The sequence below is a fragment of the Lepisma saccharinum genome, chromosome 1, assembly GCF_977018435.1.
Source record: "Lepisma saccharinum chromosome 1, izLepSacc3.1, whole genome shotgun sequence".
NCBI lineage: Eukaryota > Metazoa > Arthropoda > Insecta > Zygentoma > Lepismatidae > Lepisma > Lepisma saccharinum.
Genome location: NC_139229.1, coordinates 92,014,876 through 92,040,301, shown reverse-complemented (window position 1 = coordinate 92,040,301; position 25,426 = coordinate 92,014,876). Strand labels below are relative to the sequence as shown.

General features: G+C 36.3%; 1 protein-coding gene across 1 annotated transcript in view; it reads right to left on the bottom strand.

Annotated features, from left to right (window-relative positions):
• Positions 1 to 20,107, bottom strand: part of LOC145997633 (uncharacterized) — a 55,721-nt gene extending 35,614 nt beyond the window's left edge. The window contains exons 1-3 of the mRNA XM_083134628.1: positions 19,915 to 20,107; positions 11,676 to 11,871; positions 2,554 to 2,769 (exon numbers count right to left, since the gene is read on the bottom strand). Coding sequence (XP_082990754.1) covers positions 2,554 to 2,769; positions 11,676 to 11,871; positions 19,915 to 20,102 — 600 coding nt within the window. The 5' untranslated portion in view covers positions 20,103 to 20,107. The remainder of the gene's footprint in view (positions 1 to 2,553; positions 2,770 to 11,675; positions 11,872 to 19,914) is intronic.
• Between the last annotated feature and the right edge of the window lie 5,319 nt (positions 20,108 to 25,426).

Genomic DNA, 25,426 nt, shown 5'->3' with positions numbered 1-25,426 from the left:
CAATGATGAATGTGTTATTGTTTTTTCTATTCATTTCCATCTCCCTTATAACATGAACGAATTAATGAAACTAGCATTGTTTACAGGTTACCTTTTCAATCCATTCTGTATATACACTTTCAATAATCATTTCTTTCCGAAGTCGCTGTTCAAGTCTGCCCGTCTTTCAATTATACCGCAACTGAAGTGTACAAAGTCCAGTTGGTGGGGCATCTGACTTTCACGCGTGAGACCCGCGGTGGTTTGTGGAACTTTTTCAAATATCCCGAGCAGCTCCGGGATCGACTCAGCCTAAGTGAGTACCTGGGGCAAACCTGTGGTAAAGGCGGTTGGTAAACCACATCACCGCATCACCTCCATAATATGACTTAGGTCGAGGTCGAGAATGTGTGTAGCTCTACCTCCACATCTCCATACTTTATTTTGGGTCCATTATTTTTTTTTTTGTATGAGAATCCCAGATATTTTATGACTGTCCTTAAAGATGTTTCCCCCCCTTGAAAAAATGCCGAATCTTTCAACGAAACGTGCAGTTTCCCCACAATGGGATGATCTTTCCTCCTATAATAAGAGTAAATATGGTGAGAATAGCATCTTGCTGAAAATATCTAAATTTGTCATGCGTTTACTGATATTCCTCTTCTTTCCTGGGGTTTCCAATTTTGAAGCCTCACATTTATTTATTTATTTATTTATTTCTACCACATTATATTTTTCTTTCCCTATGGAAACAATAGTGTTCTTAGACACGCCGAAAGCAGCAGCAGTCCTGTCCAGAACTTTGTTTACAGAAATGATTCGACCCCCCATTGTTTTTCTCTTGCTCAAATTATTGCGCTCAGAACAAACCATCTCCCACGTTTGTCCTTTGAGAAGAATTCCTTTTTCTTTTAGTGCATGGCCTCTTTGGTACATTGTCATCTTGAGTATTGCCTCCTGTGCTTGACATTCTTCACACAAGCACACGACACACTCAAGCAGAACACAGAAAATTATGTACAAAAAATAACACACTAAAACAACACGCTATATACAACAAAGAATACTCTAAATTCAATAAACACTAAACAAACGGACTTGTTAAAATATCACAGTAACGCAACGCAACAAACAAACAACACGTCCTCTCCCAACAACATGAAATCTGATCGTAGGAAGAATTGCCCAATAAGCGGCAACACCGAGAAAAACATTTTCTGTTTTGAGTTGCTGTTTTAAGTCCACTTTATGCACAGTAAGGCTAATCGGGACTGGACCTACAGTTTAAAGTGGGATCCGAACCACTTGTGCCTCCACCGGGTATCGAACCCGGGACCCCTCGATTACAAGGCAATGACGCAACCACTGCGCCATGGGGGAGGCCAGAACATTTTCTGTTGCTAGGTAACCAGGGCCTGGGTGAAGCACTGGGAAGATTTTGATTGGCTCGCATGCCAGCAACCCACCCTCCCGCAGTGACGTAGACCCAATTTCAACATGTGGTTCACAAGTGTCAATACCAAACTAATTTTGCGGCAGGTATAGTATCCATGTCTCAACCCAAACAGTTTGCAATTGGCTGCATAGTGTACACTTAGGGTCCTACAGGCCTGTGCAATGTGTGTCCCTACGGAATCACCATCGGGGGAAGAGTACGAAGATGGACCCTGAAGCATCTCAGATGGATGTTTTGGGCAGGCATCGTGTATGGTCGTCGGACACCGCTCATTCCTATACGAGGGAGGTTAATGGCCCGAAGGTATATGGAGGATATCCTTCGGCCATTCGTGCAACCATTTTGTGCCCAGTATGGTAATGGATGTTGTGTTGGTGGACGATAATGCACGCCCACATCGCAGAGCACTGGTACTGAACTTCCTGCGCGAGGCTGATATTTACCACATGGACTGGCCCCCCCATGTCACCAGATATGAACTGCATCGAACATGTGTGGAAGATGTTGAAAACTGCCATGTCATCATCCACAGCCTCCAGACTGCAGGACCTCATTCACATTGCTCACATGGAATGGGACTTACTTTACCAGGATGTCATTGATGCAATCATAGCAGGGATGCCTCAACGTGTCAGGGTATTTCACAATGCACGTGGAGGTCACACACATTACTAAGTCACTTTGGACCAGTGAGTTGGAACACACTTTTGCACGGAAACATCATCAGTCGTTTCCACCTGGATACATGTACACTTGTTTGTTTGCATTATTTGGGCTTATTTCGGTTTGCTAGTGGACGCCCGCAACTGTTTTCAGTTTCTATCACTGTATGTTCTCAGGCTGAATTATTGTGTGGTAGAATAAAGGTTGTACGTCCGTATTTCCTAGTCATTTTCATATTCCAAACTTTTTGTGAGGAGTTTAGTTGATTAATGGGATGCCATCAACGTTTCTCTTGGTAACCACAACCAACATCTAAAAACTAAAGAACATCAAGATCAGTCTTCAGATGGCAATGAAGTACAGTACACTAGTAAAGTAATTACAAAATCAGCTTGACATGATGACACGCATTTACACATTACTGTATGTCAACACACACACACTTTCAAACATACCTGAGTATGTTCAACAGCACCTGCAGCTGCTGCTGCCGAGTGAAGAATAGATGAGGTAGCAACAAATGACACCATGTCATTCTTCGTCAGTCTTTTCTTCACAGGAATATTCCCTATATTCTTCTTGGTCCCTTTGGTATCAACGCTTTGCGGAAGCTGCTTTTGGAAGTCCTGCTTCAGCAATGAATTATTTACAGTAACAGGTACAGTTTTCTCCTGCAAAGAAATATTTCACATCTCTGTAAATTTATGTTTAATTGCTGCTATGAGAGAATATATTGCTACAAGAATAATTCATCGTATGAGGACCAGAGGAGCGTAACTCCAAAAATGCACTTTTGTCCTCTATTTGCAGTCAAATCAACGAATCTTCACTTCTAATCTTTAGCAGTAAAGTGGAGTTACGTATCTCAAATTAACCCCTTTTAAGAGTCCGACATATTCCTAAGAATACATTATTTCCTCTCTCCTGTAAATTTGATGAATTGGAGTTACATCCCTCTGGTTCTCACATGACAAATTGTGAGGGACTATTACAGGCATGTTGTTCAGTCATTTCATGTGAAATTTCACTTTGCAGTAAAACTTTTTACCACACAATCAACAACATGGACACTGTCATCACGAGACAGAATTGAACATTAGTATTTTAGTATTCACACATACATTTCTGTTTATTCAGGGTATTTCAGTGTGATGTCCCACATCACAACAAACTCACCTTTGATACTCATATTGAAAAAGTAGTTAACGACTCTTATAAAATACTTGGCTTTGTTTTAAGAAACTCCAAAGATTTATTTAATATCAACTCTTCAGTATATTTATTTAATAATCTTGTACGAGCAAAATTAGAATACAGGAGTATGGTATGGAACCCATACATGTCAATAAAATTGAAAAAGTTCAGAATAAATTTTACAACATATTTACTACAAAAAATACAAGAGATCTTCATATGTAGATCGCATCTCCTATGTTAAATTACTATATGAATTCTCATGTGATACACTTCAACAAAGACGCGAAATGGCTGACCATATATTACTATACAAACTTATTAATGGTATACTCGAGTGTGAAAATCTTTTACAATTGATAAACTTTAACGTTAATTATAACTTATTAAGAGTAAGACAACCATTTTACTGCAATAAATCAAACACAAAATTCTCCAATCATAAGATTATTAAGTAAACATAATAATATTGTCTCGAATGGAATTGATTTGGATTTTGCTTTTAATATTAAAAACTTTCTATATAGTTTAAATAACATATTAGATATAATATACGAATAAAACAGATCCAATTCTAGAGTGATATATTTATAGTCTCAAATACAATTTATAGCTTTTATTTCATATATCTAGAATTACATTTTGTATACATATAAATGAATTCAAATTTGAACTTTGCTTTGTATTGATTACTGCTGTTTCTTATTTAAATAATGGCATTTGTATAATTTCTTTATTATTCTCAAGCTTTTATAGCTTGTTACTTGTTTATTTCTGTTTCTTCTGTCCTTTAGTTTTCTCCTCTGTTCAAAATTTGTAATATATATATATATATATGTGTGTATTTTTTTCATATTTGTGTAACTTTTTGTATTCGTATTTATCTAAGGTTTTGTGTAATAATTACTATATGTTTGTATCATGTATTTATGTAAATGAAGACCCAGGGGGAAAAACGATGAATGTAGATTTTTCGCCCATTTTGAGATCGCAGCGCCATCTGATAGCTCAGAAGCTGTACTATAAGAATGAGAACGGCCTTGGTTGGGAAACGGTGAGTAGTGCCTGAAAAACGCATTAGTTTTTCATTTCCTGGCAAATCGTCTCGAATGAACATTCATCGTTTTTCCCCCTGGCCCTTCAAATGATATTGTATATAGCAAATTGTAATGTCTATTGTAATTGAAGCATTCACTCTCTTATAGGCGACTGGTTAATAAATAAATAAATTTAAATTAGTTATAACTATGTGGTTGTGGTGAATACTGGGTCCCACGTAAAACCGACCCACCTGTTCTGCATGGAAATGCACGAGGGCTGGTTTTACGTGGGACACCCTGTATAAGTGCATTCAAATGTGCAAAATATAGGAGTTTTCTGTAGATAATGGTAATGGCATTGGTTTGGCCTTCAATGTGTTCCCTTCTTAACATGTCCATTCTTGTTGCAACACAGACAGTAACATGGCATACACTATGATACAACATGGGCTTATTGTAAGGAATTACTGGAGTACAAATTTTGCTACTGCCACATCAAGGAAGATGGCTTTGCTCCCTCAAAAATCATTATGCTGGTTGTCTCAGGAGACCAGCTACTCTGTGACAATGTGTCAAAGAGCAGATAACCATGCAAAAGTCATGGGCATTCCACGAAAAGTGTTCCTACTTTATGTAAAAAACTAAATAAATAAATCTGAAAATTACTGATATTATTCTTTTTAATTGCATTAAGGTTTAAATGTTTGTGAACATGATTTGCACTGACAAAAGTTATTAGTAGGGAGCGGAAGTTGATGACCTATAGAATGTCCTAAAAAATGGGAAAAAATGATGTAAATATGCAAAAAATGACCATTAAATTTTAGTTTCAGGTTAAAAATTGAAATGAAAAGTAAATTAAACAAAATGCAATTTTGTTTTAAAAGAAAGGCACCGAAAGATACCACATGCACATTCAATTAACATATGCAACGAGGAATTCCAATGGAATCAACCGAATAACTTTAAAACAATTTAATAAAAAAGTTGTATACACTGAATGAATTGGTGTAACATGCATTAATTTCCCGCATCTTTGCCTGGTGATGTAGTGTGGTGTGTTTCTGTGGCACTGTAAACGTTTGACTTCATATTGTCCTCGTTTGAAACCTGTGACGTCACGCCCTCTTTGAATCTGCTTCAGTCGGACCACGAGTTGCTGTGCGCTACCTTCAAAATCCCGGTGAAAGCGGAAGGCTCCCCTTCTGCACCCCCAGGCATAAGATTCCGCTGTGGAAGAAAACGCCGTGGGACGCCGTCCGTCGAACCATTGACCTTTTCAACTGGAACCTGCTTTCCGAAGGGTCCGTGACCAAGGCTGTCGAACTGTTTACGGACGTTATTCATGCCCTAATTCAGGACTATGTGCCACATAAAACAATGAAAAGTAAAAAGTTTCCCCCGTGGTTCGATAAAGAGTTGCAGCATCTGTTGCACAACAAAAAGAGAGCATGGCAGCTGTGGAAAAGTTTCCCCAATCCCCACACACACAACACTTTCAAAGCACTTTGTAAGCATAGTAAAGATCTTATGAAACAGAAATACACAGAATATGTAAACACAGTCACAAATGAACTCCTTACTAATCCGAAGATATTCTGGACATTGATAAATTCACGGAGACAAACCAAACGCATCCCTTTGGAAGTAACACACAATGGAATTTCAGCTGTTGGTAATGATAGAGCTGAACTATTCAATCAAACATTTCAAAATAATTTTGTTTCAAATTATGTTTTAGATCACCCGCCTATCAAATCTATCTGTTCTCACTCTCTTTCTACCATCTTTACAGAACCAGGTGAAGTCTTGCACTTCCTTACATCCTTTTCTTCTCACCGAGCATCTGGACCAGAAAATATTCCTACTATTTTCCTTCAAAAAACAGCTCACTCACTAGCTACTCCTCTTGCAATGTTATACAATAGGTGCTTCTCTGAAGGCTGCTTTCCCACTCAATGGAAGAAAGCAAATATCATTCCTATTTTTAAATCTGGAAATGCTAACGATACTGCATGTTATAGGCCCATTTCTCTCCTTTCCACACTTGCTATTGTCTGTGAAAAAATCTGAAAAAAAAAAAGACTTCTGAAATTCACATCCCCTTACATTAACCCAGCACAACACGGCTTTCTTCCAAATTCTTCATGCCTTACCAATCTGTCTTCTATGCAATCCTGTACCATAAATGCAATTACTAATCGTAATCAGTTAGATGTTGTTTACTTTGATCTGTCCAAAGCTTTTGATTCAGTGGATCACCATTATTTACTGCATAAATTAGATAACAGATTTAACATCACTGGAAACACGTTAAAATTAGTGAAAGACTATCTAAGAAATAGACAACAACGTGTTATACTTCCTGGAACTCATTCTAACTGGCTTCCTGTTATATCTGGTGTGCCGCAAGGAAGCGTTCTTGGCCCTCTGTTATTTGTATTATATCTGGATGATCTCACAGACCTCTTTAATTCCCCCATCTCAAGCACAATTCTAATGTTTGCCGATGATTGCAAGATTATGAGAGAAATAAAACAGCCATCAGACATGCAAATTCTCCAAAATGACATTAACAGATTCTCTGAATGGTGTAAGCGATGGAAACTGTCCACAAACCCTTCTAAATGCTCATACATAACAATTTCATTGAAACAAAACATTCTTCAAGTCAATTATACGCTCACCGACCTCCCTCTAGCAAAAGAAGCACAACACCGAGATCTAGGTATCCTCATAGATTCAAAACTAAATTTCGATAATCACATATCAACCATCACAAAAAAGGCAATGCGTATGCTAGGCCTACTTTACAGATTCACCGAAATCAATAACCCGAAAGCACCTTCCATTTACATCAAGATATTTGTGTCCCCCATTCTAGAATATTGTTCACCAATCTGGAACATGGCTGCCCCTTCTCATACCTCCAAGATCGAGCGTGTTCTCAGCTTTTTCCTCTCCATCGTTCGATATAGAGTGCCTGCCCTGAGACACCTGCCTAAGAGAGATCTGATTGTAAACTTAAACATAAATACTCCAGAATCACGTAGATACGTTGCAGATATGAAATTACTACATAAGATAATTAATGGAAACCTAAGATGCAGCATCCCACTCCACGAACTCTCCCTCAGAGTGCCCAAACATAAAACACGGAGCAAGGAAACTTTCCACACTGCAACTCCAAGACCCTCACTCATTCAACGTTCATTATTTCATAGGCTACCAAATCAGTTCAATGAAATCTCAAACCAAACAGATATATTCAGTTCATATCCATCTTTCATCACCAACATAGAAAAAATTGTATATAAGTAATGCTTTTGTAAAACACATCTGTTTGCCTTGGAACTGTCTTGACTTGTTTATGTTTATTTTTATATTTTGTTTATTTTATTTTATTTTATCTTGTTTCGTGTGTTCATTTTAACACTAGTGTACTGTTTTACTGTTGTTTCTTTCCGGTTTAAAATGGCTTCTGCTGTACTGGAAATTTCAATAAATAAATAAATAAATAGAAATTATCACGATCCACGTAAGACAATTTTTGTTTACAAAATTAAAAAAATATATAAAAAATAGGGAAACCAAAATCAGGGACGCATCCGGGAAAGGGTTCATAGACATGACATGCCCCCTTCCCAAGGAGAAAGTACGTCGAAAAATAACCTCAGAAATTGTTTGAAATATCTGAGTTTGCCCCAGACGGGCACCTGGTGGTTTCCCCCGACACAACAAAGACTGTCACCAGTTCAGCATTTTCTTTTGCCAAGAAATTGCAATCCTGCGAGATATACAGGGTGCCTGGTAATTAGATGTATTCCCTGAAAGGGGTTAAAGTAGAGACAATTTGCAATAAATTTAACCATATGATACCCAGTCCAAAAATTAGTAGTTTTCGAGATAATCGAATTTCAATTGTTTTTTTAAAAAATGACAATTTTCCAGATAAAAAGATGAATGGAGAAAAAACTGCTCAATGTATGGAACTTATTTCAGCATTTTCTGATAGCTAACAAATAAGTGGTTTGTTGGAAAAAAAAAGTTTTTCCCAAATAACAATCACATGTAAGTAACGGGTGGGTCTAAACTTACAAATGATGATAAAAAAATTCACCCTTAGTTTACTTGGCAACGTATTATTTGTTTTTATTTGTTTATTTTATTTGTTATTTGTCTTTATTTATTTGTTTATGATTATGTTTTGTTTCTTCTGTCCTTTAGTTTTCTCCTCTGTTCAAAATTTGTAACATGAATATGTATGTAATTTTTTGTATTTGTGTAACTTTTGTATTTGTATAACTTTTGTATTTGTATAACTTTTTGTATTCATATTTAACTAATGTTTTGTGTAATAATTACTGTGTGTTTGTATCATGTATTATATATTTATGTAAATTATATTGTATATAGCAAATTGTAATGCCTATTGTAATTGGAGCATCCGCTCTGTCATAGGCGATTGGTTAATAAATAAATAAATAAATAATAACAAAAATGGTATGACACGAAGCGTACAAATTACTCAAATTACTTCCTTGTAACATCTGCTATCCAACAAGGTACAAATGTTGGTAACATTCACATTTGTGTACAAGAAATAATACTTCATTCATCGTCATGTGAATGGAATCAATGAACAATACAATTAAAGAACATTACACGTCTTGCTCAAAGTGGGCACCTCCGTTACGAATGCAGGCACACAGGTTTTTACGGACATTTGGTCTCTTAACTCGTGATGTGATTGTGTCCTTGATGTGTTGACCAGCTGTTAAGATCCTCTCCCTGAGCTCTTCTTGCGAGTATACCGGTGTCTTGTCATGTGGCTCCAAATGTAAAAGTCGCAAGGCGTCAAATCGATTGGGGGATCGAGATGGGCAGTCATCATGCTGATAAATCATGTCACGTCTTGTAGCTAGAGGCACATCCTCCAACAACATTGCCATCCCGTTCCTCAAAAAATGTTCATAAGTGATGCCATTTAAGATTTGGGGCAGGAAAAATGGCTCAATCAAATGATTGTTGATGACGCCCATCCATACTTCTGCCTGGGCGTGCAATAGTGGCTGGATGAAAATTACCCAAAGAAATGGATTGGCCGAGGCGGACCGTTCCCCCAATTTGATGCCTTGCGACTTCTACATTTGGAGCCACATGAAAGATTTAGTTTACAACACACCGGCAAACTCGCAAGAAGAGCTCAGGGAGAGGATCTTAACAGCTGGTCAACACCTCAAGGACACCATCACATCACGAGTTAAGAGACCAAATGTCCGTAAAAACCTGTGTGCCTGCATTCGTAACGGAGGTGCCCACTTTGAGCAAGACGTGTAATGTTCTTTAATTGTATTGTTCATTGATTCCATTCACATGAAGATGAATGAAGTATTATTTCTTGTACACAAATGTGAATGTTAGCAACATTTGTTCCTTGTTGGATAGCAGATGACACAAGGAAGTAATTTAAGTAATGTGTACGCTTCGTGTCATACCATTTTTGTTATTAATATGTTGAAAAGTAAACTAAGATTGCATTTTTTATCATCACTTGTAAGTTTAGACCCACCCGTTACTTACATGTGATTGTTATTTGGGAAAAACTTTTTTTTTCAACAAACCACTTATTTGTTAGCTATCAGAAAATGCTGAAATAAGTTCCATACATTGAGCAGTTTTTTCTCCATTCATCTTTTTATCTGGAAAATTGTCATTTTTTTAAAAAAACAATTGAAATTCGATTATCTCGAAAACTACTAATTTTCGGACGGGGTATCATATGGTCAAATTTATTGCAAATTGTCTCTACTTTAACCCCTTTCAGGGAATACATCTAATTACCAGTCACCCTGTATATAGGCCTATGTTGACCTTGGAGAAAAGACTCAAGAAGATTATCAAAATGAAGGAAGTGGCAAAATATGACTAAACAATACACCAAATATTGCGAGAAATGCCGAAAATCGGGGAAAATGACCTAAAACCTGAAAATTGGCAAAAAATGCAAAAAAATGCACTTTAAAATTACCTTTTTTTGGAATTTAGACAAAGTGTAATATTGTGTATATTTAATGGGCATCGTGTCCGAGATGTCAGGAAAAAAAAATGACATTTCATCAACTTCCGCTCCCTAGTTATTAGAATATGTAGCCTGTGTGCTTCACAGACAAATGAAGTCAAACTTTGCCATATTTTTAAAGCATCACACACGTTAACACATTCTCGCTAATACTTTTCATGCATTCAGATTGTCAACGTACTCAAGTTTCTCATTTGTTAGCAGACTCCACAAAATACTTCATACTTCCATGAAATCAGTTCATTATGATTATTATAATCCAATCTAGAACCTTACATTGTATGTGTAAATGTCACACACGTAACACTGGAATGCCCCATGAAGAGCTTCTTCGTGAATCGTGTCATTTCAGACCATCCGTCAATTATTGCTATGGGGTTAACTCAAGGACAGAGTTTATAAAAAGAGGCCACAAACCATTCAGGAATCTCCAGGTAAATAATACAATATTCCATATGCATGCTGAGGTATGTGTCAAACAACATGGTAAAATGGGCTCAAGTGTATGTCTGAGAGGAGGGGGCACTTTCAGCACATGATCTCATGGTAACTTATTTTCCGAATAATAACCTCATTTTTACTTGGTTAGGTAATAGTTCCAAATGCTTAATGATTCTTACAGTAAATCTGAACCTTGGTGAAAGCAATTACCACTGTTTGGAGTTCTGACAAGTGCAATTTATCGGTGAAAAAAAAAAAAGTACCTTATGCAAGCATCTGTGCTTCCAATCAAGAAGGCATTTTTTATTGTTACAAATAATTACAGGTGAACTAATGTTTTCATCAAGTATTTAAAAGATTACTGCAATGTATAGATGCGTAACTCACTCCTGCTGAGTGTTTTAAATATACAGGGTGTTTAATAATTTTGGATGTTGGTTGCTCAGAGGCCAAGTCACTCACGGGAATGAAATGAGAGTGTGTAAGTGAAGAGAGTAAATATCCAAGTTTTTAACCCACCTTGCAATGTTCCATGTCCTCCATTGGTGACAACAGATGTAAAACGAACAGGTATGTCGGGGCCATCACCTGAGACTGTGGACCACATACGTGCAAGATTACAGAATTGACGTCTGTCAAGTCATCAAGGGAAGACACATCGAATAGTTATTCTCTTCATTGCTCTGATCCCCTTGGATGAGTTGACCACTCAGCAATCGGCTTCCGAAATCCCGGAGAGTTATTTATCTTCTCGATCAATCTGTCCTTCACCTTCTTTAAGTCCAAATATTATTTATTTCAACTGAGAAATCATACGTACCTGAGTTTCTTCTGATATGAGATTGATCCTCACATTTGAAAGACTATTTATCACCGGCAAATTGTTGCCACACTCATTATCCACCAGGATCTGCTGTGTTAGCAGCTGGGCTGCCACATTCTGAAAATCCTCTACAGAGAGCTTCAATCCTCCTACACCAGTTGTTAGCGCATCTTTCAGAGACACACATGCTAAACTGTGGCAAAAGTAAAAATATTGTATTAATATTTGCTTAAGATTACATGATGAAGCAAAAGACACCACATTTATTAATTTATTGTTAATAAACTTAACAGGCCTCGTTACAGAGTTCATATTACAATTAGTGCTACACAACATAATAAAAAATTAAAAGCTATACACAGGGGCAGACAAATATATGGTGCCCAGTCACCATGAAACCTTAAATTCTTTACCTGGTGCCTCAATTTTCAAGGTCAGTTCTAAAATTTTCTTTTTAACATAACACGTTCGCTTATGGAAATTTCCATTATGTTTTCTTTTTAAAAAAAATTAATGAGTACACCATATGTGTTTTAATGCTTGTGTTTTTAGTATCACTTGTATCATTAAATGAGAATAATAAAAATGCAAATATAAATGTTTGCACTGTTGGTAGTTGCTATGATAGAGTCGGTCATATATTAGAATGTATTGCATAGCACTCCGGTGGAAGAATTAATTATTTTTAATCCAATCTTGTATTACTTAATCAATTAAACATTTGAAGGTCAAATTTCAAAATGTGTATCTTTATCTTAGTTTGATTCATTGAGTTGGTGTTTAAGTCCACTTTATGCACAGTAAGGCTAATTGGGACTGGACCTATAGTTTAAAGTGGGATCCGAACCACTATGTGTTCCCACTGGGTATCGATCGAAACCGGGACCCCTTGATTACACTGCACCATCGGGGAGGCCTAATTTGATTCATGGCTTCCTTAGCCCTTAATTGAAAAAAAAAAAAAAAAAAAAAAGGAAAAAAAACTTGCTCCTGAGATGAAAGTGTTGGTGCCTGAATCATTTTTAGTTTTGTCTAGCCCTGGCTATATAGGTTATGTGACAAGCAGGGTGGATAAAACTCATGATTTTCTTTTTAAAAACATGCTTAAAATTGTTTGAATGGTTTTTGGCACCATGCACATACATATATGTTGTTTTTTTTTTTTATAGAAAGGCTTTTTCTAGTAAATGGCACTGTAAAATATTTGAACAGTTTGATTAAAGCAAATAAAAAATATATGTAAATATACATTTTTCTGTTTCTGATACTGTAACTATTATGGAAATGTTCGTTGAGTTTGTTAATGAAACTAATAATAATTTCAGTAACTTTTCTTCCAGTGGAACTAAAACATTCTGGATGTAGTCTATAATTGTAACTTGAATATTTTTATAGTATTTGTACCTGAATTTTGGAGTTTTTTTTAATGATAGTTCAAAATATATCAGCTGCTATGTTTATTTACAGTTTAATGATATTGACAATATTTATGGTTTAACATGATTAGTATTTTGTATATTTTTCTACACAAAATGTTTGCTATTTTTGCAATAAAATTATTGAATTTTAAATCAAGAGAAATTCTGTATTTATATTTCCTTTCATATGAGCTTCACACCATCTGTACATATACGAGGGTCGTTCAAGTCAATCGGGGACTTTTTTTAAAACAAATAGAAGAACAAATTTCAAAGTGTGGTAATTGGATTTATTTTTCCACATAACCTCCTGCTACAGTTATACACTTATCCCAGCGTTTAACTAACGACTGGAATGCTTCGGCATAGAAATATTTATCATTACGGCGGAACCATTGTAGGACAGCATTCTTTACTTCATCATCAGTGTTGAAATGTTTTCCTCTAAGGAATTCCTTCAGGGGTCCAAACAGGTGAAAATCACTTGGCGCTAAGTCAGGACTATAGGGGGGTGTGGTCATATCTCCCAGCCGATTTCCTGGAATGTTTGGAATGTGCGTTGAGCGGTATGCGGTCGTGCATTGTCTTGCAAAAAGAGAACACCCTTTGTGATGAAACCCGGACGTTTCTTCCATAAACTCTGATGCACATCACGCAGAACACTGCAGTAATACTCACTGTTGATAGTATAGTATTGATACTTGCAATTTCACGACAGGTTATGCGACGATTGTCCAGGATCAGCTGCTCCACGTGCTGAATGTTCCCAGGAATGACTGGCGTGGGCTGTGATCCACCACGACCGGGATCGTCAGTAATAAAGATACGGCCATCTTTGAAGCGCTTACACCATTCAAATGTCTTACTGCGACAGAGTGTCTCATTACCGTACTGAGCCTGAAGTCTTCTGTAAATTTCAGCACGTTTTCTGTCCTCGTTCACTAAAAAACTTCATCACAACATGCTGTTCCATGTAGACGTCCACACTGTTGTCCGCCATCTTGAATAACGGTCTATGCAGAAGCGCGGGAAATAAGCACCGCCTACCAGTAACAGCACACAGTTGCCAGTTCCTACTGCATACAAAACCTCCAGCCTAGGCGTCTATTTAAACCTGGAAAAAAAATAAGTCCCCGATTGACTTGAACGCCCCTCGTATTTTATTTCCTTTATTTTCCTATCTTAGAACCTAATTATCGCCATTAAATGATTACGAGTGTAATACTTTCACCAAAAGTGTTTCTGATATCTACAAAATCCTTATGTACATTATTCTATAAATTATTTATTTAAAATGATTAAATCAACCTGCTTTAAATTAATCCACCCTGGTGACAACTTTCAATAACCGTTGTTTTAAAGTGTTTACAATACTTTTTAAAATTTTATAACCAACAGAGAACATATCAATGTTTTTTTATTATGCTTTTCAACAACATTGTACAGATAGGTGATCATTCTACAGTATTAGTTTGTACCCTATTGACATAAAATGCTTCTTTAGGTTGTTTTGTAATATTTGGAGCATGTATTTTAAACTGTGAGATTCATAAAGGGATCAAAACCTCCCCTTCAATATTTTCAAAATTAGCATGATGTCATGGACCAGCCTTCCATTAAATTTGTGCATACAGAACTCTTACACTAAATCACAATAGAAATCAAATCTTTACTGCAGTTAGTTCTAAATTTGATGTACGTTTCAAAATATCAGTGTTCCACATGACAGAACCATATTCAAGTTTTGTCTGGATATTTCTAAATCATCTACTCATTTTAATTAATGAATATTTTGCATTTACCAAAATTTTAATAATGGTGTTATTTTATATAAATATTTTATGATGCTGATTGCTGTGATCTAAAACCACATTGTCACAATCTTCCTGATGGCTGTTTGTTAAGACTTCATGGGTTATTGTATGGAACTGTGACATATTTTAGGCAACAGTGAGGCTAACAGCTGGAACTAATTGCAATAAGCAAGCACAAATTTCACTAAAGGGATGGGTTGACAATGAATGTTCAGTGGTTACCAATTGCCTTATTTACTTATTTATTATTATTACTATGACTGCATTATCAGTATTATTCACATAGATGTAAGATAATGAAATACAACCGCTTCTGTGTTCAGATTCCAGGTTTTTATTTTGACCACTGCAATTTGTCATCATTCTCATCGTGGAAGACTAAAAATCCAACAAAAAGGTAACAATTCTGAATTTTAAGTTTTTTTTCAAAGTTTCATAGGGAAAATACAAAGTACTGCAGAGTTGTAGAAATGATTGTTACAGCAAATTTGAACCTTGTTGAAAGTAAGCATAAAGTTACCATATTTTCAGAACGTGAAATCGGGATGTTTTTACTACTCTATTCCTATGTCGCAATGCATGATCGCATGCACGTGCGGATACATATAAATGATACATATGTTATTAATTAATCAAAATAAACAAATGTTATTACGCACAATATGTAATGGAACAAGAAGAAAAGCATATTACTGGAAATGAAGAAAACAGATTAGTATCCTGAAATTAGAATATGATAATGTAAATTTAAAATTTAGAGAGCAATATTTTTACAAACTATTCGTGTAGTTTTTAATTCCAGATTTTATTCGATATTTTTGAACACAGCACACATTTGAGGACTAACTTACGGCATTGGTTGTTGTGTTCAACTTGCGCCATTGTTTTCCATCCGACAATTACCTCACAGACGGCCACCTCTACCAACAAACACAACTACCCCTCCAACTGTTAACATGCAAGAAACTGTTTCTTGCATGTTATCTCTTTCTTTATATTTCCCAATGAACAATGTTTTGTGGAAAATGTGTGTTTGTATGTTTATTATGACTGAGTAAACACTAGAAAATAAAGGAACAAATTGCTTGACAAGAAATTGGGAAATTTTGACATCCCGAATGAGGTCAGAAAAAAGTTGGGACACGGACTGAAAAAAAGGGACTATCCCAAAAAAATCGGGATGTCTGGTAGCCTTAAGTAAGCACCAATGTTTGGAGTTTCGAAAAGTGCAATTTATTGCCGAAAAAACATTTTAAAGTACCTTACACAATCATCCACACTTCCCATCAACAAGGCATTTCTCGTTCATAGAAGAGAGATAAAGAATCATAGAATACTAGTGAAAATGATTGTGAAAGTAAATTTCAAGCTTTCTGAAAGTAATTAGACTATTTGCAGTTCTGAGAAGTCCTATTTATAGGTGAAAAGACTATGCAAAAGATACCTTACACAAACATCGATGCTTCCTTTCTATAGGGTCCTATGCTGACAAGGAGGCTCATAGGGGTGTCGTGCTTGAGATCAGAACCAAAATGATGAGATGTTGATAGCAATTAGACATTTAGAGAAATTACTGTAATACTAAGAGCCCTAAACCTAACCTGGCTAACCTAGCCACGGAAGCATTTAGAGACATTATTTGAACACTAGAGAGTCCTAAAAAAAGACTCGTAAATTACAAAAAACTCTTCGAACAACACATGTGACCTAGATGGCAGCAGCAGTCTGCAACCAAGTTGACAGTAAACAAGTGGCTGGCTGTAAGAGAAGGATCATGTAGGAGCATAAGTGAAAAACCATTCTCAAGCAAACACACAGTAATTACTTAGGGTGACCACACATACTCTTTTTAAGAGTATTATACTCTTTTAGAGGTTCATATACTCTATACTCTTTTCAAATTGCAAAAATCCTTAAATATACTCTTTTCCTTGCTATTTAATTTCATTCATTATTTTACGTGTAAAAATGCCTTAAAATCCACAGAACGGAAAACGTCAAGATGTCAACAAACTGAAGTATTTACTCCTTGACTCAAGAATTTCCTATGAACAATTTCAAGAGTCATTTTCATATTCCATCAACAAGCAAAACATATTTCAAATTCATTGGAATTTCAAATTCATTGGAATTTAATGATAATGATTAGGGCTGAGCCGATACTCTTACAGATTCCCACCAATACCGATACTTGAAAATTGAATTATTACAATTTGTTCAAAATATTGATCAATATTGGTGTGTAAATACTCTCCTCCAATTATATGCATCAACATACCAAGAAAATTGCTTGAGAATATTCAAGAATTGCATCAGAATATTAAAACAGATATTATGTAGTCACAAAATATAGTTTATCGTGCAAAATTAGTGTAAACTAAAAAGGAAGTTTTAATTTTGCATAATTTCCAGGATAATTAGACTGTCAAGATGTAGCGCGGGATTTTTGCGGTCCCCGTGAAAGACCAAAATGCCGGAAAGTATCGGTAGCTGAATTCCAACCGATACTTTCCGATACCGATACATCGGCATCGGCTCAGCCCTAATAATGATATTTTTGAAACTTACTCTGTGCAATTTCAAAAGCAGTTGAAAAACATCTTGAAGATTGGGAGGAAAGAAAAGAAGCAATGATGGATAAGTGGAGGTCAGTGTTCAAAGATTTAGTATAGGGTGGGCCAAATTTAAAAGTGATTGTGCTTCTTATAAAATTCTGGTAACATTATCGTATGAGGGAAACGGATTCCTTCAAATTTACAGGAGAAAGTACTTACGGAAATCATTTTCTTTAGCGTTGTGGAAGTTCCTGAATATAGATTTGATCCATTTTAATGTGAATGCGTGTTGTTTTCTGCGAAAATCTCTGTCCGACACGCTGTTTCTGCTCCCGCCATTTGCTTTCTGCATGAGAGTGCAATGTTCCATGTGTTAAGATGATGCAACCCCGTAGCCAGTGTTTCAGCCTCGCCGTGTTTTCACTAGAAGTACGTGTCGAGTATTTTTAATTTTTTTTGGAACGCGTTTACAATACCGGACCACTCTCCAATTGCTATGAAATTTCGCCTACTCACTAATTGAGACCTCCTAATCACGAATCTGCATGTAATAATTGGAGGTCAAGTATGGAAATCGATAAAAAAACAAAATAAACTATGTTTTCTTAACGTAACGTAACCCTACCATAAGAACAGCAGCTCCACGGAACAAGCCATTTTCCCCGAATGGGTATCACTTATCGCACAACACTGTAGCAACATTGTGTTCTGACGTCACAGGAGAGAGCTTTTTCATGTTAGGCAATACAAGGTAACGCGTCTCTTAGCGAAAATATTAATTTTTCTTTGTATTTATGCTAATGGAACCTAACCTAACCACATTGGCATTCCTCGTCTGACGTCAATATTCAAGGTTGCAAGATTGTTGTGCGTAAGGGAAGAGCATTAACGAATTACGAAAGAAAGATGGTTCCGACCCGAATGGGTGTCACTTATCGCACAACACTGTAGCAACATTGTGTTCTGACGTCACAGGAGAGAGCTTTTTCATGTTATGCAATACAAGGTAACGCGTCTCTTAGCGGAAATATTAATTTTTCTTTGTATTTATGCTAATGGAACCTAACCTAACAGGCCTAACCTAACCACGTAGGCATTCCTCGTCTGACGTCAATATTCAAGGTTGCAAGATTGTTGTGCGTAAAGGAAGAGCATTAACGAATTGCGAAAGAAAGATGGTTCCGAATTGCTGTGTACGGACAATGAACGTGGTAAATCGGAAGGTTATTAGCGTGGTAAATGCGACGTATTAGCATAATTTCAAATCCGGGCACGAAAGTAGATATTTTTCCGGTGAACGAGGTTGCAACACTGCATAAATCGACAAAACACTCTCAGAACGCCCTTAAACCAGTACGCTATCACGGCCATAATGTGTTACAGATTCGAAACAACAAGCAACAGTAAGTACTCGTAAATAGAATAAATAGACATTATCTTAGTTAGAAATGCATTATTTCACCTTAAGAAATGTTCCGCATTCGAAAATAACACGTTAGCAATGTAAAGAAGTCCGAAATATATCATTCGTAGGTGTTTCCCTCATACGATAATAGTACCAAAATTCTTGTTTACTCTGCCTGGTACAAATGTTGGTTGTGAAAGACTCTTTAGTGTTACTAAAACTTATTGGCGAGAGGAAAAAAGTACACTCCTGGTGTCAACAATCGAACAAGTAATGAAAGTGAAATTCAATGTGGACATGACCTGAAGGAGTTTGGACTGGCAATAAAGGACGATTTAAACATACTCAAGAAAGCAAAATCATCCCAGAAGTATAAATGATGGTGCCCATTGGTGAGTAAGTATTTGTAATTAGCTAATTACATTAGACCCATAAGTAATTTGAATCTGTAGAGTGTAGGCCTATTTTATAGGGGCTATAATAGAAGCAATAACAAATAGGCACCCTTATTTTCGTTTTCTTTTTATGTTTTGTGCATGCCCACCTTCAACCTATAGACTATACTCTTTTTGGTACACAAATATCTGGTCACCCTAAATTACTAAAAATCCGAAGTATGTGCTAACAGACATAAATATAAATCAAACCATGAAACAGATGTCTGTACCATATCGTGAAACAATCGAAACTTCAGCCTAAATAAGACATCGTTTATACTTTAATAGCTTCGACTTACTCCTTACATAAGTCGATGGCATCAAATATAATTTCCCTTCATTAGCTGGTGATCTGCATGTAGTAACGAAATATTTTGTACTAATTGCACCCATAAAAACACTATAGCAAAATTATTCTCTAGTTACAAAGATTGGCCAAAGTACCACGACAATTCACCTCTTTGAAATTTTAACATTCTCACACTAATTTCCAGCTTATGCAACCAGTGTCTCTCTAATTCCTAATATTCTTTTCAATATCGAGTTTAATTACATAATACCAAGGTCTTGTTAATAACCAGTAAGTAAACGTGGTTCTAACACACACCCCATGTTCGTCTCAATCAATATTCCATTTTCCAACAAGTCGTTCGCTGCAAATGATGGGTCTATCCCATTTCCCTGCATTTCGTCTTCAGAAGATAGGATAGACACTGTTTTTGATGAACTTTCAACATAAATTGTGCCATTTGTTTCCGCATTTTTAACAACTGTATTGAAGTCTGCATCTTCCATGACACACCACGTTCTGCAATGTAGCAACTAATGCACCTCGGTAGTAATCTAAAAAGTATAGAAAATACAGACTATACCATGACATGAATAAAACAACGTAAATAATAAAAAATGGATATTTACCTATCTTTACTTACTGAATTTCCGAAATAGCAGTCAAATATCGTGTTTAATGTGACTCATATTGTGTCTACTTCCGGATGATGGTGGAAGGATGTATGAGAAATTTCTATGAAAATTTTTGATTTCGTCATCAGCCCAGTTGGCTGCACTTTTTGACATTCGATGTATCCAGTGTCAGAGTGGTGCAAGGAAATTACGTTCAACCAACTAGACGGAAAGCGGTGTTCAAGTTCAGAAGATTCAACAAATGCCTCTCTTTGCTACTTGACTCCAAAGACGACTCGGTGTGGCACAGTGCTACCAACTAGACGGTTCGGTGCAAAAAGAGTCAAAGCGAGTCAAAATATGCAGCAAACTAGACGGGGCTATCTCAATTTGATATAAAAATTAAATTATACAGTGACTTTCGCGGGGAAAAACCCTCTAAACTCTGTCCCAGCTAACTGTAGAGCAGGCAAACGAATTAAAGTCTCTGCGCAAGTAGTGACGGGAGACGGCTCCACCAATGAACACCTGAGAGGAACGGTATTGCGTGGAGTGGGGGAAAGCGACTGCCTTCCCAGCAGCGTGTACTGCTTCGCTCTGGCCAATAGATTTCCCTCGCTTCTCTGACGCTATGAGCGGCCTTGCTCCACAGTTACCTGGGGCAGGGTATACATCAGGAGCGGCTCAAGATAAAATTTTAAAACCCGGCCGAGGTGGATTTTTGGCAACCCCCCTCTACTTTCCCACCCTTCCTTTACGGTTTGAAATTAGAAAAATAATAACCTTATTTTAAAAATACGTGTTACTGTTCAAAAATACGTTTATTGTAAATATGAATTTATTTAATACATACATAATATCAAAATAACAGTAATATCTGAGCTTAAATCGCTACATGATTTTGCAGTATATTTATTATGTTATGAAGCAGTAACTTTATTTAATTCTTGTCTACATAAATCCATCTCTTTTAAAAATAAATAGCCACACTCAAGTTTTTGTGCTACTCAAGGAGGACAGACCGTTTTGGCGCCCCTGAGCGCGGAGCCCCGGGCGATTTCCCGGCCCCTTATTTCCCACCCTTCTCTACCTTACAAACCTTTTAATTCACAATGGTTAGCAATGAGCTTACTATACCACTTACATGATGTAACTAATAAATACAATAATTCTAATTACATGCTGGTTTATTCAAATGTAAATATTTATTTGTAACTACTAACATAAATTTGATTGTTTTGGCCAAATCTCCCTGTTATCCATGGAATATCAAAACCTTCTTTTACAGGCACCCCTCACTGAGTAGTAGTCTTTACTCAGTGATGTTACGGCTCAAAGTTTGAAAATCAATGAAAACGAGAATTTACAAAGAGCTATAAATAAAAGAGAAAACTAAGTAATAGAGTTCAAATAATTTCTGATAAAACTTTGGATGTAGCCTATATCTTCTTTCAAAAAAATAATTATCAGCCATTTGCATTTGAGATGGTTAAAAAGCATACAGGACATAAAATGTAGCTTAAAATGTACTGAAAACAATCTTTTCACTCAAGCTTTCTAATTTTTCTTAGCTGAGTTATGAAATTTATTGCAACTGTCAGCAAAGGCCAACAGTGCCGGAAGCCATGAAATAAAAATGGCCGCCATTTTAAAACGGAATCGTACAAAAAAGAAATAAGAGTTTAAAATAAATTATGAGGCAACCTGTTATTATTATCATTACTATTATTGAGCATTTGGTATGGATTAACCCAAGATTGTTACTATTTGTGTGTGCCATGCAATTTCCCTGTAATTTAACCAAAAGCAACCTTCGTGGCGGAGAGGCTATCACAGCGGACTACGACGTCAGGATTAGAGACCTGCACAAGACCCGGAGAAAACCCGTCTGCGAGGAGGCGCGCCTACAATAATATGCAACACGCACGTCAAGCCCAGGTGTTCGAAATCGCGCAAGTGAGCTTCACGTCACAGTTGTGCACAGGCATCGATGCCTGCCAGGTTTGTCTATTACCCGGGTCTTACGAAGACCCGTGAGACTCGATGTAGTTCTTGCAGGTAGACGGTGAGCACTACTGTCAGTGTTGCCAACGGCCATTATATTTCACTACGCGTGGAAATATTTATATTTCTGCTAGGCGCAGGTGCCTTGAGGTTGTATAACCATTGGCGTAGCAAGGGATGAGCGAAGTGGGCGACCACCCTGGGCCTCGCGTCCTATGAGGTTGATACGAAAAACGTAATAAATGGAAGTGAGAAAGATAGAATAGGCTAATTTTTGTGGGCAATAAAATTAAAACATTTTTTTATCTGGCTTTATATTCTAGTCTAACGTTATAATTTGAATGAATACGTCAAATCAGAGGCGGGCGGGAGCTCTAAGCCTAAGGGGTCTCAAAAAGTCAAAACAATTCTCATTTCTCATGTGAAACATTAACGCAAAAATTGCTTGGACAATTTTATCCAATTATTATTTTCTTGAATAGAAAGCGCTTTGTCTTGGTTTTTCTTCTGTCTCGTGACATTGCATAGCCTACACGATTTTAATATGTTAATGATAAAGCACCTCAAACTGCCACGGAGCAAAGTATGGGGCATTTAAATGCTTCCGGTGTTTTAAACTGAAGAAGGGTATGGATAATATTAGCAGTTCTTCCTTCGTTCTTACAACTTCAGATGCAGCTATTGCCCTCTGTAACGGGCACGAAGATGATTTATCTTCAGAATATCCTGATAAAGTTTTACGTTTCAGGAATGTGCTTAAATCTGAAATCAAGTGTTTTGGCAAAGTTTCTTCTCCTGATAGCTCTACACTAGCTTCCAGTGTTCTCTGTATCCTGTACCACCTTCTGTTTGTTTCCTACTCTTCAAGTAACAACCACGAAAAAAGAACTATCTTTCTCAAAATTGAAACTTAGGAAAAACTTCTGGAAGGTAGTGTCGAATGGCATGATTCAGTCCAAATTTACCGGACTCAGTAATCTCACTCTTGAACGAGAAAGGGCAAGATCTAATGTAAAAGTATCATTCGCTGCCCAGAAGCCAGCTTTCTGTTAAGCAAGGTGGTTTGATTTAAATCAAAATTTAAATTGGGGAATTCTATTTTTAAAAAAATAACTTATTGAAATCACTTTAAATAAAATTACAGAATAATGTACACAAGAAATTTGTAGATATCAGAATCACTTTTTCTGAAAGTATATTAATTTCGTATTCATTTAATGGTGTTTATTATGCTCTAAGAAAGGAAATAAAGGAAACAATGTCCTGATGGGGTGAAGCTCATACGAAAATATATGTAATATGTCATCTGAAAAAAAGACTTAAATTTCCCTTGATTTAAAATTCAATAATTTTTATAAGCAAAAATAACACATTTTTTAAATAGAATAATGTAGAAAATACTAATCACGTTAAACCGTAAATAGTGTAATTTTCATTAAACTGTAAATAAATATGGCAGCTGATATTTGGCTAACTAATATGTTGTAATATGTGAAAATTCAGAGGTAGAGCATCGATTTGTATAATTATTAATCTAAGTGTAGCCATAACCAGCCATTCTAAGTAATTACATATATTTCCTGGAAGAATCTGACTATAGGTACTTGAGGGACCCAAATTTGTTTCTTGCGGACGCGTACTTTGCGATTTTGTTACGCCACTGCGTCAAATATTTAATATTACAAGAACATTAAGACGTAACAACAAAATGAGATTCACAATTACTATTATCATCTAAGCCCTAAAATTCAAAGTAAAGTGGTACAATTAATGTGCAACAAAGTCAAAATTGCTAATTAAAAAAGTCAAATTAGCTATATCAATTGATTACACCAAAGATTTCACATTTATGGGGCAAATGACTATCGTTTTATGATTTGTTGATGTTGAAACCGATTGTGTCCCTAGACAGGATTGTGGTTTAGCGCAGCCCCTCCCACCCGCTCTATCAAGCACAGACATTTTATGTGCGTCCTTCGATATTTTCTACTTAAGCCATGGTTTGTGACATTTACATCCTAGAAATTTTGAAATGAGGAAACAAAGAACGACTCATTAAATAATATATAGGTTATATTTAAAGGTTCTTATTTAAGTATATTTCAGATGTCTTACTGTCTAAAGAACATCTTAAAAAACGTACTATTACTACTGCCTTGGTTAATGAAAATTCCAGCAGCGTGTTAATGTAGCTCTGCCAAGTGTAAATTTCTCTGTCGCGTACTACTAAATATAATTTTCGTCAGAAATTAATTATTATTATAGGCTATTATATAAATATAATTATTTGCTGACGTTTCCTTGATGACTGTATATCGATTCACATTGATATTTCAAACTTAAAGAACGGATGGAGCCTTGCATTCTAATCTCGCCCAGGGCCTCGCGATATGTTGCTACGCCACTGTACCTAAGAGTTTTGTAACTTCTCAAATTAGTTTCATTATTATGTCAAACCAACTACCACATATTTTCCAAATATGTTTCGAAGGTCTTCAAATAGGTTTTTGTGTCTTATTCATTTTATGTCACTTTTCTGGTCTTGAAATCGTAAATCTCCTCTCGGTTTCATTTTTACGTTGTTCGTTTGTTGAAATGTGTAAATAGCATTGCCTGCTATTTGCACCCGTATGAAGATACAAAATACAATAATTATATTTTGCATCGTATTACTATCAATGCGGTCTGTAGAACTAGATAACTAGCAACAACTTTTTTTTGTACTGGGTACAGAGTCTGAAGAAAACCTTGCTAGAAGGTTGAAACGTTACGTTTAGTTTATGTTTTAAAATTAAATAAATTTCTGCGTTGGTCAGCATATTGGGTTTTTCATATCATGTAAATAAGGCTTACTGGTGTTACAACAACATGAGCGAACGACGATTTGTTGAAAGAGATGACAATATTCAAAAACCTTTTATAATGCAAATTCTGATTTCATGTTCCATTTTATGGACCATCATGCCTTAGTGTCGGGGGGGGGGATCTTGAGCAACTAATTCGGATATTGAATTGGCAAAATTACACCAGAGAGAAAATCTGTTTGATTGATTGATTCATTTATTTGGTCAATTTATGCACAATAATGCTAATCGGGACTGGACCTACAGTTTAAAGTGGGATCCGAACCACCATGTGCCTCCACCGGGTATCGAACCCGGTACTCCTTGATTACAAGGCGACGACACTACCACTGCGCCATAGGGGAGCAC